The following is a 12241-nucleotide window of genomic DNA, read 5'->3' on the forward strand; positions in this document are numbered from 1 at the left end:
CTGATGGACAGTATGTTTTGAAAATCACTTCAAAGTAGGAGAATGTTGTTTTCCCTATTTTTCATTCACATATTTATTTCCACAGAAGACTCAGGAAGACAGTACACTTTAAGACACCTTAAACATCAATCAAATGAATGAATGACTGTACAGAAACAATAAATATTTACCTTCAAGTGTTTCTCCCTCTCCAGAAAGGGCCTCTCCTGCTCCAGAGGCATACAGGGCAGACACGGTCAATGTATACTTAGTGGCTTGGTCTAAGCCTTTCAGCACTTTAGAGGTAGTGTCACCTTTCACAGTCACTTCCTTAGTTTCACCTCCTGTGACTGGAGTGTATGTGATAAAGTACTGATGCACTTTGCCAGGAGCAGCACCCCAAGACAGCTTCATTGTTGATGTTGTAGCATCAGAAACTCTCAGATTTCTTGGAGTTCCTCGGACTGCACATGTCAAAAGATGTTGAAAACACATTGAAGCAAGCTTCCTTTCTTGGTTTATTTTTTATGTTACCACAACATAGGACTTAATGGTGAAAAAATAATTCCTGAATAGCCTGCACTAACACTGCTACAGTATAACTTTACTGTAACCAGGATTGCACAATTCCATCCCCACCCTCCTTAGGCAAAATTGCCCAACAAAGTCTTTTTGATCCTATTTTTTTCTGTTAAAACAGGCTCAATCCTGGAACACTTATAAATACTAGCACCTGAATGTATTCTCAACTTCAGCACAAGAAGATCCATGCTGAAGTCACCGTCTGAAGAATCAAGTCAAAGATCACCAATGAAATGTGAAATTAACACATGGTTTCTTAGAGAGTTCTTTTTGATGGTAGTTTTTCTGGTTTCTAATATTTAAAATCTCAGTGAAGTTGCACCACTGATCAGGACATTCATACTGTCTCTGTACTTTTTGGATTTTTTTTAATAAGGCATGATACCTGTTAAGGAATAATAGATTTTCATACAACCTAAGGCTACAGTGATAACTTTAGGAAATTAAATGTTTCATACATTCCTTGCTAGATATTCAGAACCAAGAGCAAACAGGGAATGAATTTGCTGAAAAGAAATATAATTTATATCATTGTCAATATGAAGAATCATGAGGACAATTAATTAAACATACAAATAGATTCTTCACCTTGCCGTATTAGGTGTTGTAGGTTCAATAGATAATATTTTTAAATAAAATATTACAATTTTGATAAATTGTATTGTCTTAAATTACCTCTCAGATAGGCTTGGGTAATTTTATAATTTCCTGATCATCTGGGATAATACTTATGGCCTACAGGGGTTACTCCCTTTTCAGTATGAATGTCAGCATGCAGAGTTCTTCTCAAGCTTACTACATTCACAGCATTGATCATGTACCTTCATCAGTTTTTGCATATCCATTCAGCGAATTCCCAGGTCCAGACTGATACTCAGGAATAACAGACACTTCATATCTTGTATCTTGAATCAAGTTCTGCAGGGTAGTTGATCTTTCATTTGCTGAGACAGTCACTTGTCTCCTTTCTCCTCCAGTAAGTGGTCTATATACAAGCCTGTACCGTAGGACATTGCCTGGAGCTGGAGTCCAACCAACTACAAAGCTATCAGTAGTTTCATCTGTTATCCTCAAGTTTCGAGGAGCACCTTTAACTACAAAAAATATAAACATACCATTTGTAAATATTTGCTTTTAATCATGTAGTATCTGAAGTAAATCATTCCAACCATTCTGTTATCCCATCCAGTTTACCAAAACATTTTATATTGCCCTCGCATCGTTTTAAAGTACATAAACCATTAGTATTTTCTGAAAATTTAGGGCCAGAGTAGTAACTGAGCAGTGTAACAAGGTTGTCCCCAAAAGTACATTAATTCCAGTTTATACACCACTTCTGAAACAAGACAGTCTCATTGTTTTTAGTGGTAACAGTAGAATTGAACTGCATAGGGACATTTGGGCATAGTGGGGAAATTTCTTAACACAACTAATCATACAGGTTTCTTTGCTTTGGCCGTTTGCTTCTGCACCATCTCCATTTACAGGCAGTTGTCAGATACACCTGACTACACACTCTCCTATTATAGAGAAACAACCAAGGTAAATGCAACAGGAAAAAAAAACACCAAAACAATCCTATGTCTTTAAGTTAAATTTTGACAACAACAAAAAAAAAAAAATCATTGCAATATGAGTTGCATCTAATGTTTAAAAAAGGCTTCTGAATTAAGTTTCAAACTCAAAGATAAGAAATAACTTGTTATCTCAAAAATTAAGAAAAAACTGTGGTAAACCATTTGACCTAGCCTGCTCCCTGACAAAAGATATGACAGCTCAGACATTTCATATGAATTCAGTAGGCACACCAAAGGAGGACTTGGCTCTTCCAACATACATTAAGATCTACCATACTGCAAGTTGCCTAGCAGTATGTAGCATTGTCATTTAGGCAAAAAAAGTTTTGGTTTTTGTTGTTTAATATCTAAAGTATAATTCAGTTGGAACTTTATATGCCAAAAGCACTGTTCTTCAGTGTTAAATTACAAACCTGTTAAGACTGGACCAATCAATAACCTAGTTTTAAAGAAACAAACTTGTTTTCTACTAATCAGAAACACAATACTCAATTTCAAATTCTTTAAAATCCCGAAACCAAAGTTCGTTTCCAAGAAAGCTGTCTGGCCCAAATTGTTAGCTAGATCTGCATGGATTGATGCTGATGTTTACATGATTGCAGAAGAACTCTGTCTTCTCAGACATGTTGGGATTTCATCAGATCAAGATGCTGACAATTATTTAAGCTGGTATCAGTTACAACATGGGAACATTGATTATATTTGTCAAAGCTATTCCTTCTCCTGTTCCTTATGCTCATAAGCTACATATTCTATCAGCCAAGAATTTGTCTGCTAAGGAAAAGTTATGTGTGGCCAAAACATTCTGACTGGTACAGTCATGGAAATATGCACACCAACAGTGAAACCTGTATCTTCCAAACTTAACATCCAAACTAAGCTATTTTATAAGTGTGTATTTCTACCAGTCCTAATAGGAAAGAGCAATTAACAAATTTCCACACTGTTTCTTTTACTCCCTTGGAATGATTTACGTCACCAAAGGTCACAAATGACAGCATGGAATAATGAAAAAGAATGGATCAATATTTTAAAAAGCATGATTTGGACTATACTGAGTATGCAACTACTGGAATAGAAAATCCAATTTACTGTCATCCTTCTATTTTAAATCAGTGGAAATGCATCATGACAACTCTATCAAGAAGAAGTACAGCTCCCATGCTTAAATTTACAGCCACTGATCACATAAACTCATACTGACATCAATGGAAGTTTTGAATCATTACGACTTATTGGATCAGAACCATGAAGCACTGATGAAAAACAGCTGACCAGAAACTCACCCCCCTTTCAGTCTATGGTATAAAAACCAAAATTTCTATTAATGTAAGTTAAATGTAGACACAGCAAATTACATAGGTACGTGCCTGACTTCAAACATATTAAAGTCAACATGCATTCCTGCATCAGAGTCATAATGATTAAGTAGAATAGAACAGTTCAGTTGGAAGGGACCTACAATGATCATCTAGTTCAACTTAAGTGTATATTGATACATGCCAATAAATTTATTGTTGACAACACACCACTTTATTTTAAAATAGACCACTGCAGAGAAACACAGCACTCATCCAACCTTCAGGGAAAGTAAAATCCAACCTTAATAATTTAATGTTGGCCTATTATTGAAATTTTATATCGTTACTAAATGCATTGAGAGACAATAATATTTATTCTCATCCTGCATACCAGTACAGCTTCTTAGCCTTAGCTGGCTGTTCCAGATACACCCATTCTCCCAAAGCGAATTCTTATTTGGACATATGACTCTTTTGTATCTGAGAATAATGGGAATCCTACCTTCCAGAGTGGTTTCCTCTCCATCCAAGGGAGGGCCATCACCATCTTCATATTCAGAAATCACACTGACTGCATAAGTAGTTTCAGGTAGTAAGTTGGTGAGAACTGAGCTAGTACTTGAAGCTGGTACTGAAACAATGAATTCATCTCCACCAATTGCTACTTTATATTTAATGAGATAGGACAAAACCTCAGATCCTGCTGGAGACCAGCTCACTTTGAAACTGTCAGATGTTACATCAGAAAAGACCATATTCTTTGCAGGTACATAAGCTGTATGGAAATAAAAATGCACAGATGATGCATACTTGTTTGAATATTTTTAAGACAAAATCTCTATTGTAAATAAAAAAATGACCCTCAATAATTTGATTTATTCTAATTGAACAGATATTTTGTTGCACATGCAATGGTATTTGTTTTCTGTACTTGATTATATATATATCAAATTTCATTAAGATCATGTCTAGGTTGTCTCAAATCATACAAAATGAGTACAAGCACCAACTCAGTGATTTCTAGATCAAATAAGAACAATCCATCTACAAAAATGTACTTAAGAAAACTTGTTAGAATCTGATGATCAAGTTGGCTTCCCTCTTTCATATGTCCCATGAACAGCAATAACATTATGCCCTCAATGGGAACTAAGAATCCTTGAGGTTTTTTCAGATCTAGATTACAAATAGGACAAAATAAATCCCAGTATTTTTTCAGGAACGGAGTCAAAGGGGAAACAAGGAACTCGACATGAGTCACAAACACAAACCTGACATCCTGGGCTTGTTTTGGTTGGCCTAGTCAGCCTAACAGTGGGGATGTTAAGACTGCTTGAGCCCTCTAAAACAAAGGCTGCTTTGCTGGTTTGTTCCTCAAAGCTATCCTGAAACAAAAGGCTTATTTTTAAAGAGAGTGGGGTTTTCAATACTGGGGACTATTCAATGTTAGTGTTCTAGTAAACATAAGTAGGGACACTGAGGGTGCAACTAATCATAAGCAACTTTAGCTGACCAGAAGTTGGTCATTTAGAAATCTTTTAAATATTAAACATTATCCAAGCTCACCAAATTTGGATGCATGTGAAGACTTTCATGTGCTACTTCATTTTATTCTTTACGATTAGATTAAGATTGATCACCTAGTATCTTCTGTCTCAAATTGTCTTGTCTATGCCCATTTCAGAGGGCTATTGATTTTACTCTAAAAAATAAATGACTCTCTGGAGGTGTCAGCACTGCTCCTTTGCCTTTGAAATTCTAAAAAACATGATTAGGCTAGCTACCTCATTTGGGACAGCTGAAGAAGAATGGCCCTAGTAAGTAACTTTTAATCAAGACATTGCATGTAAAAGCAGAGCACATCCACTAAGGTCATTCCACATAGACACACACTTTAATAGCTTTCTAGGTACCTAGGAGGGGAGGAAAAAACCCTGTTTCTCCAATAATTTTTTCATCTCCACTTCTCCATTAATTCTTCCCATTGCTTTTAATATGTTTGGAAATGAGACTCAAATACCCAGTTATTAAAATTATAATTTGTATGTGGAAAATTTCATCAATATCAATTCTTTAGGTAACTACAAGCACAAAACATTGCTTCAGATCTGTTTTCATTGCATTTTCTACATTTCTTTAAGTAATAGTTGTTACTTACATTTTTTCCTTATAGCAGCCAGTTCCTGCTCAATCCGTAGGCAGACAGACTGTGTAAGTTCAAATGATATTCTCTGAAAAGCATCAAAATCTTCCACGGTGTAAACATGAGTTTCAGCAGGAGGTGATGCAATTGCTTCTAACTCTGTACGCACTGCATCCTTCACACCAACTGCAAATATTTCTACATCTGCATCCCTCAGTTTTATTGCGGGTTCTTTAAAAGCATCTGATGATTTTCCATCAGTAATAAGAATCATGACTCTTGGCACATTTGGTCTTGATCCTTTGCTGGTAACAAATACTTTCTCCCTCACATACGTCATCGCTTTGCCTGTGTTGGTAGATCCACCTCTGTAGGGAAAGGTGTTAATAGCCTGAATTATGTCTTCCACTCTGTTGTATCTGTTCAAAGAAAACTCCATATGGGGATCTCTGCTGTACTGGACAAGACTTATCTGTACTTTTCGAGGCGATATCTCAAAGCTTTTAACTAACACTTCCAAAAAGGCCCTTACTTTAACAAAATTGGCGATACCAATGCTGTAGGAACCATCCACTAAAAACACAACATCAGCTTTTACATCCACGCCACGTGAACATTCTGTAAAGAAAAAGAATCACCACTATAAACAGATATTCAATAGCCATAGCATTACAATAGCATCTCCAGTTCATGTATCATACCCAGTTGCTTATAAAGAAAATAAACCACGCTAAGTAAAGCTGTTTTTCATAACTAATAAAGGTATGACACTAAAACAAGCATCAGAGGTTTAAACAACAAAAAGCTACCATGTGAAAATAACACAGTAGCTCCAAACTCACCCACTTGAACTTTTACTTGTTGTGTTTTTTCCATGATCGTTATTGGCTCACTGGGGGTCAGTCCTTTCATCGCATAAACATTAATTTGATACTCTGTGTCTGGAGAGAGATCTTTAACATTCAGAGCAGTAGTCTGAGGACCCACACTCAGTACATGTTGTTTTCCACCAGCTATCATTGGAATGAACTGCAGCCGATAGCCAGTTATTTGGCTTGTGGATGGATCCCAAGTGATCCTAACAGATTTTGAGGAGATCTGAGTGGCCACCAGATTTGTAGGAGGTTCCACCACTGAAAGAAATCAAAAGCAAACCCGAAATATTAGTTACAGTTATAAACGTATTTTCTTCCACATTTTTATTTCTGGAATAAGTTTAGTCATCTTTGCTTAATCTTTACTAAAAATCACTTTTTTTTTTTTTTTTTTTAAGTGTGAATTACAGGAAGGACCAAATGTAGCATCAGGAAGAGGGTAGAAATATGAACAATGCATTTGTGGTCCCCCAAGTGTAGTAGAAGTTTCAGGAGAAATGCTGCCTTGCTTTAATACTGTTTCAACCAGAAGTGAAAGTTGCACCCACGGAGACACTGTGAGAGTGTGAACAAATACAGACCTGAACAGAGCACTATGACAGTGCAGTAATCTCTGCTGCCATTTTGGTCAAAGAATAACTAGTTACTTAGAAACTTACAGGGACAGAAAGCTGCAATGATACATCTTGATGTCTGTGTTCTCTCAGCATTCTCCAGTTTTCATTCCTTGGTTCTTAGTCTATTACATATTCCACCCTTTCACCAAGCAGGTTTTTTCCCTTTAGTACATTTTTCCATAGAAGTGATGCCTGTTTCCAAATTGACCATATGAGACTCTGATAACTGCACATCATTGCATTGCCCTTGAAACTACGGAATAATTGAGCTATTCCAAATCTACTACATCACATTCTGTTCTCCTGCATTTAAATGCACAAAGTTAAGACCTGTTTTCCACACTTGCTAAATGAGGCAATGGATCAAACTCCAGAAATAAAGCACAGGAAGTAGGGATAGCCCCTTAAATATGCACTAGAACAAACTTAATAAATGCACTTATATAAAGTATCATCTCACCTTCTTCTCCACTAACCAGTTCACCTAGCTGTTCATCAACACCAGAGCACACTTGCAAAATAATTTCATTCTGTATATCCACAATTCCATCAAAATTAGCCACATTGAACACATGCTTCAGTGAAGGCTGAGATGCAATTAGCTTGAGTTCCTTTGCATCTGCTGCTTTGATTCCTAGAAGTTGCAATAGACAGGACTGTGTTAAGTGACCATAAAATACATACCTGTGAATGTATTCATAAGATAGAACATCCTGGGGCAAAGCTGAGTTTAATTCAGTTTTGCCTTCTATCATTATCAATAACCAAACTACAAAATAAGGATTAATACAATGAAATTACATACTCCATTTTCAACCTGAGAAAATAACATGGCAACTTCAGTAAGGCCAGGGTTGAAACTCTGCTATCAGTCACCTTAATCTCCATGGAGGAGCTACAGAATTAGTATTGAATTAACACTGGTGTTCCACTCTAGAGGGCACAAACGACCAATTTCAAGGCACACAAAAATTCTTGAAACACAGAATCTGTGAAATATGTAACTTCTTCAGGAATGTTGATCTCTCAATCATTAGAAAAACTCAACGCACCCAAAGAAAAAACTTCAACTCCTATGTTGCGAAGCTCTCTTGCAGGAATTTCAACTTCATCTTGAGCTTTTCCATCCGTAATGACAATTGCTACTTTGGGAAAGCCTTTTCTTGCTCCAGCAGACTCAGTGAAGGTGTTTTGAACCAGGTAATCAATAGCTTCACCTAAAAACAACACCACAAGCTGTGTTTCATTAGGCTTGAATGAACTGATTTAAAGCAAATTTGAATTAGAAAATGAAATGTTGAATAAACGCATATATGGGAAATCTGTACCTGTCATTGTGTTGCCACCTTTGTAAGGTATCCTTTTAATTGCATCAATAAGATCACTTCTTCTGAAATATTGATTTAAATTGAACTCTGTTCTTGTATCTGAACTGTACTGAACAACTCCAACTCTTGTCTTTTCTTCCCCAATATCAAAAGCTGATACAAGGGCAACCATAAAGTCCAGAATATATCTGAAGTTATTTCTCCCTACACTCCATGAACCATCTACCAGGAAAACTAAATCTGTCATTGCACTTATGGAGCATCCTGGAACACACACACACAAAAAAAAAAAAAAAAAAAAAAAAAAAAAAAAAAAAATCTTACAAATCAGTGAGAAATGTCTGACAAACTTAGTAGGTAAAAGCAAAAAACAAACAGATATTTTACAGATTGATATTCTTATCTGGAATATCTTACTTGGGGAAGCATTATTCACATAAGTGAACACCCATACGAGCTCTCTAGCTGCTGTTACCAAAAGAGGACTGTCACCTAGATACTCAGTTTTAAGACACTTCTCATGCCATTCCACAAGATCTGTTATGCCACAGCAGATGAAAATTCACATACAAAAGCTTTTGCAACAGTTTGATGTTATAGGAAAACTTCATTTTGTTATCGCTTCTGCTTTGCATTGTTATCTCCCCATAACAGCTGCACAGGTTCTTCTGCAATGCCTTTTATCCACAGCACAATGTCTTTTGTTAATAGGACCAAGCCACTCACGGACACACTCAGGTTAGTTGCATGAAATTCCTAGTTACAGTACCAAATTAGCACCTTATTCTTTCAATGAGGCTATAAATTCCTTCCAACCCAGTCCCTTACCAAGTTTACTTAACTCTGGACAATTTTACATGTTAATTTCATTGCTAGGTAACACAGGAATGCAGCTTAATTTTATGGGGCCCTAGTGCTAGGCCTCACATGTCTAAAATGTCACATATGTTGAAAGACAAAGCACCTTACTTTGTAATTGAGCCTCAACCTTCTTTTCCTCTGGTATGCCTGGACCACCTGTCTGAACTGTACAAAGCACAATATGGAGAGAATTAATGGAGGAAATCAGGTTAAGTTTGTGAACATCAAAGAAAAGAGTGTGCCGAATAAGAGACACAAATCTGATAAGCCTCAGAACATGAAAACATAAATGAAAGTTATGAATACATCACCTGTACTTATATATTTGACAACATAGCATTCAGGGTAACACAAAATACAGAAAATGTAAATAATTAAGAATCCTCTGTATTTGTACATATTGCAGAGTAATTTCCTGAAAATTAACTGCAACATCCCTGGGTGAAATACCAGTATTACGCCTCTCTCACACATAGGTGAGCTCATCATAAGTAATTTTCCCATGGTTATTTGGGAAGTTTGAGACATGAGACAAAATGCGTCATAGAAGACAGTCCACTGTGCTTAACATTTCTATTTAATTAAATTTATTTTATGCCTTGTTAAATATAAATTATAAAAATGTATATGCCATATTTTATTATGCATATAGATATGTTGTGTCACATTTAATTGCTTGATGAAGGTATTTAGCTTGGGTTTTTTCCCCCCTGACAGGAAGTCAGCTGGACTCATTTGGTACTGAGGTCAATGAGAGTCTTCCCCTTGACTTCAGCAGATGCAGTTTATAGAAAGTAGGTTTAGCTCAAAAGAGAACCAGTGGCCTCGTGCAAAGAATTCTACAGGGATTTTCAGACATAATATATCCATGTTAGTCTCCTCTTATCTGTTGCAAATTACGTCTGCTTCTACTGGTAATTCTGCTTTATTGAAAAAGGCTTTTCAGACATCTACACCTGATGAGAGTTTAGGTATGTGGCAATTCTGTTGTGGAACTGGAACAAAGATGAGTTTTGTGAATGACCACTCAGTTATCTTATGTGGTTTTCTAACTGTATTACAGGTACTTACTTGTCAGTTGGCCAAAAACAGGTAGACTCTCCTCTCTTTCATCATATGAAGCTATTGATACAACATACTCTATATCAGGTATAAGATCTGATAAGACAGTTTGGGTAGTGCTAGGTGAAAGAGTAAATTCTTTAGTAGGCCCATCTGCAATAAATATATAAAACAGTTAATGCAGGCTTTAATATTGTCAATGACAAGTTGCTCATAAAAAAACTGCAACAGAGAATAATCTATCTAAAATCCAATTATAATTTTAGGATGATACACTTTCTTTTTTCCTGAAGTATGAATTTTGAAACATGAAACTTCAAACTAGACTGTTTTCAATAGTGAACAAAATTACTGAAGTGTTTAATAAATTCCAGGAAATGTGAAACTTAAAATGCGTATACAAAATGTACTATCATCTAATAAATCATGGTCCGCTTCTGATTCGGTATCACTTTTACACTTATTTCTCTATGTGAAATAGAATAAGGGGTGTCTTAAACATCCATTATCAGGAAGTTATATGACATCAATGCATCATTAACTGACACACGCAATGTTTCCCCCAGAAGAAGTACTTGAATTAAGTACAATACAATTCTTTAGCATTAAAGTAAAAGCATAGAAGAGGGGCAGAGTGAAGTTTCCACCTTCTTTTTACTCCTTGAAAAGGAAAGGCATCCAAAACTTATCACTCACAGTCCCTGAAGGGTAAATGCTATGGTAAGAAAAACTCTAACATGGAACAATCACTGCTCCTTCCTGTATGCCCTTTACTGCTACCCAGTCTTGATTGTAAACTTCAGAAAGATGTTAATAACTACTCTCATACCTAAGTCATATATAAGTGAAAATAAACCCAAGTTTTCAAGAAATGTAACAACATAACAAAATTTTACGGAACTCACCATTTGTTGGAACCACTGTTATCCTGTAACCCACTATTGCATCTGGTGGCCTTTTCCATGACATTTGAACATTATGTTCATCTATAATTGTAAAATTCAAGTCTGACGGTGGATTAACTGCAAAAGATTTATACCAGGTGGACATTTAAAAATTTGAACAAGCTTCAGCAAACGAATAAATAAAATAATGTTGAGCAAAGCTTACTAAAATTGTCTTTGCATAAATTTGTTTCCAACAAATATAAAGATATGTTGTTGGAAAAAGAGTAAAAATAAAAGCTGACAAAATATGACAAAACATCAAAGAGTATACGCATTACAGAGGACAGCACAGAACATATGTTTCTTGAGTTGCCAAGACATTCAAGAATGGCCAGCAAAATCAAGCACAATAGAAAACACATTTGGATACATGTACAATGAGTTCACAGATAATCACCACATATGCAAACATTTCACATAACAATTAAAGGAAATTTTTTTACATGCTGGGTGCAATCCGTACAAGCATGCCAAATCACAACCTGCTTACAATATCATGAGATTATTTAGGACATTGAGAACACAGTACTCTTCATAATTAGACATCAAAGAATTGATCAGCTTTTTAATATAGTCTCTGCATAATCATATTTCTTATCAATTTCACTGAATGTAGAAACTTGGCAGAGAAAAAAAAAATTAAAGAATACAGGAAAATATTGGTCATTTAGTGTTCAGTAAAACAATTTCTGATAGGGTCTAGATACAAATTTACACGTAAAATGTATATCAGTAATAATGATATACTGATATAAACATTGAGAGGTTCACCCCTTTGTTCCTAGAAGCCATTAAAGTGACATACTTCGCATATGGCTGCAAAGGATTCAGGAACTAAGGGGAAAATAAATGGGGTTAGTAATGGTTGCAAATTGCTGGAGTATTTGAGCTTATGCAAAAGTTCACAAATATAAGATTCTACCTGTTTACACCAAATTGCTATACAATTTCAAAGGTGTAAACTATCGT

The 12241-nt window shown here is 35.7% G+C and overlaps 1 protein-coding gene across 3 annotated transcripts in view; it reads right to left on the reverse strand.

Annotated features, from left to right (window-relative positions):
• COL12A1 (collagen type XII alpha 1 chain) overlaps positions 1-11348 on the reverse strand; it is a 97455-nt gene extending 86107 nt beyond the window's left edge. For all 3 annotated transcript variants that reach the window (XM_026844879.1, XM_026844880.1, XM_026844881.1), the window contains exons 1-11: positions 11231-11348; positions 10335-10478; positions 9372-9428; positions 8403-8666; positions 8127-8291; positions 7535-7708; positions 6425-6715; positions 5598-6200; positions 3942-4214; positions 1383-1655; positions 171-443 (exon numbers count right to left, since the gene is read on the reverse strand). In XM_026844879.1, coding sequence (XP_026700680.1) covers positions 171-443; positions 1383-1655; positions 3942-4214; positions 5598-6200; positions 6425-6715; positions 7535-7708; positions 8127-8291; positions 8403-8666; positions 9372-9428; positions 10335-10478; positions 11231-11294 — 2581 coding nt within the window. In that variant the 5' untranslated portion in view covers positions 11295-11348. The remainder of the gene's footprint in view (positions 1-170; positions 444-1382; positions 1656-3941; positions 4215-5597; positions 6201-6424; positions 6716-7534; positions 7709-8126; positions 8292-8402; positions 8667-9371; positions 9429-10334; positions 10479-11230) is intronic.
• Between the last annotated feature and the right edge of the window lie 893 nt (positions 11349-12241).

This window comes from Athene cunicularia (assembly GCF_003259725.1).
Source record: "Athene cunicularia isolate RWA chromosome 3 unlocalized genomic scaffold, athCun1 chr3_part1, whole genome shotgun sequence".
In the NCBI taxonomy this organism is placed as follows: Eukaryota; Metazoa; Chordata; class Aves; order Strigiformes; family Strigidae; genus Athene; species Athene cunicularia.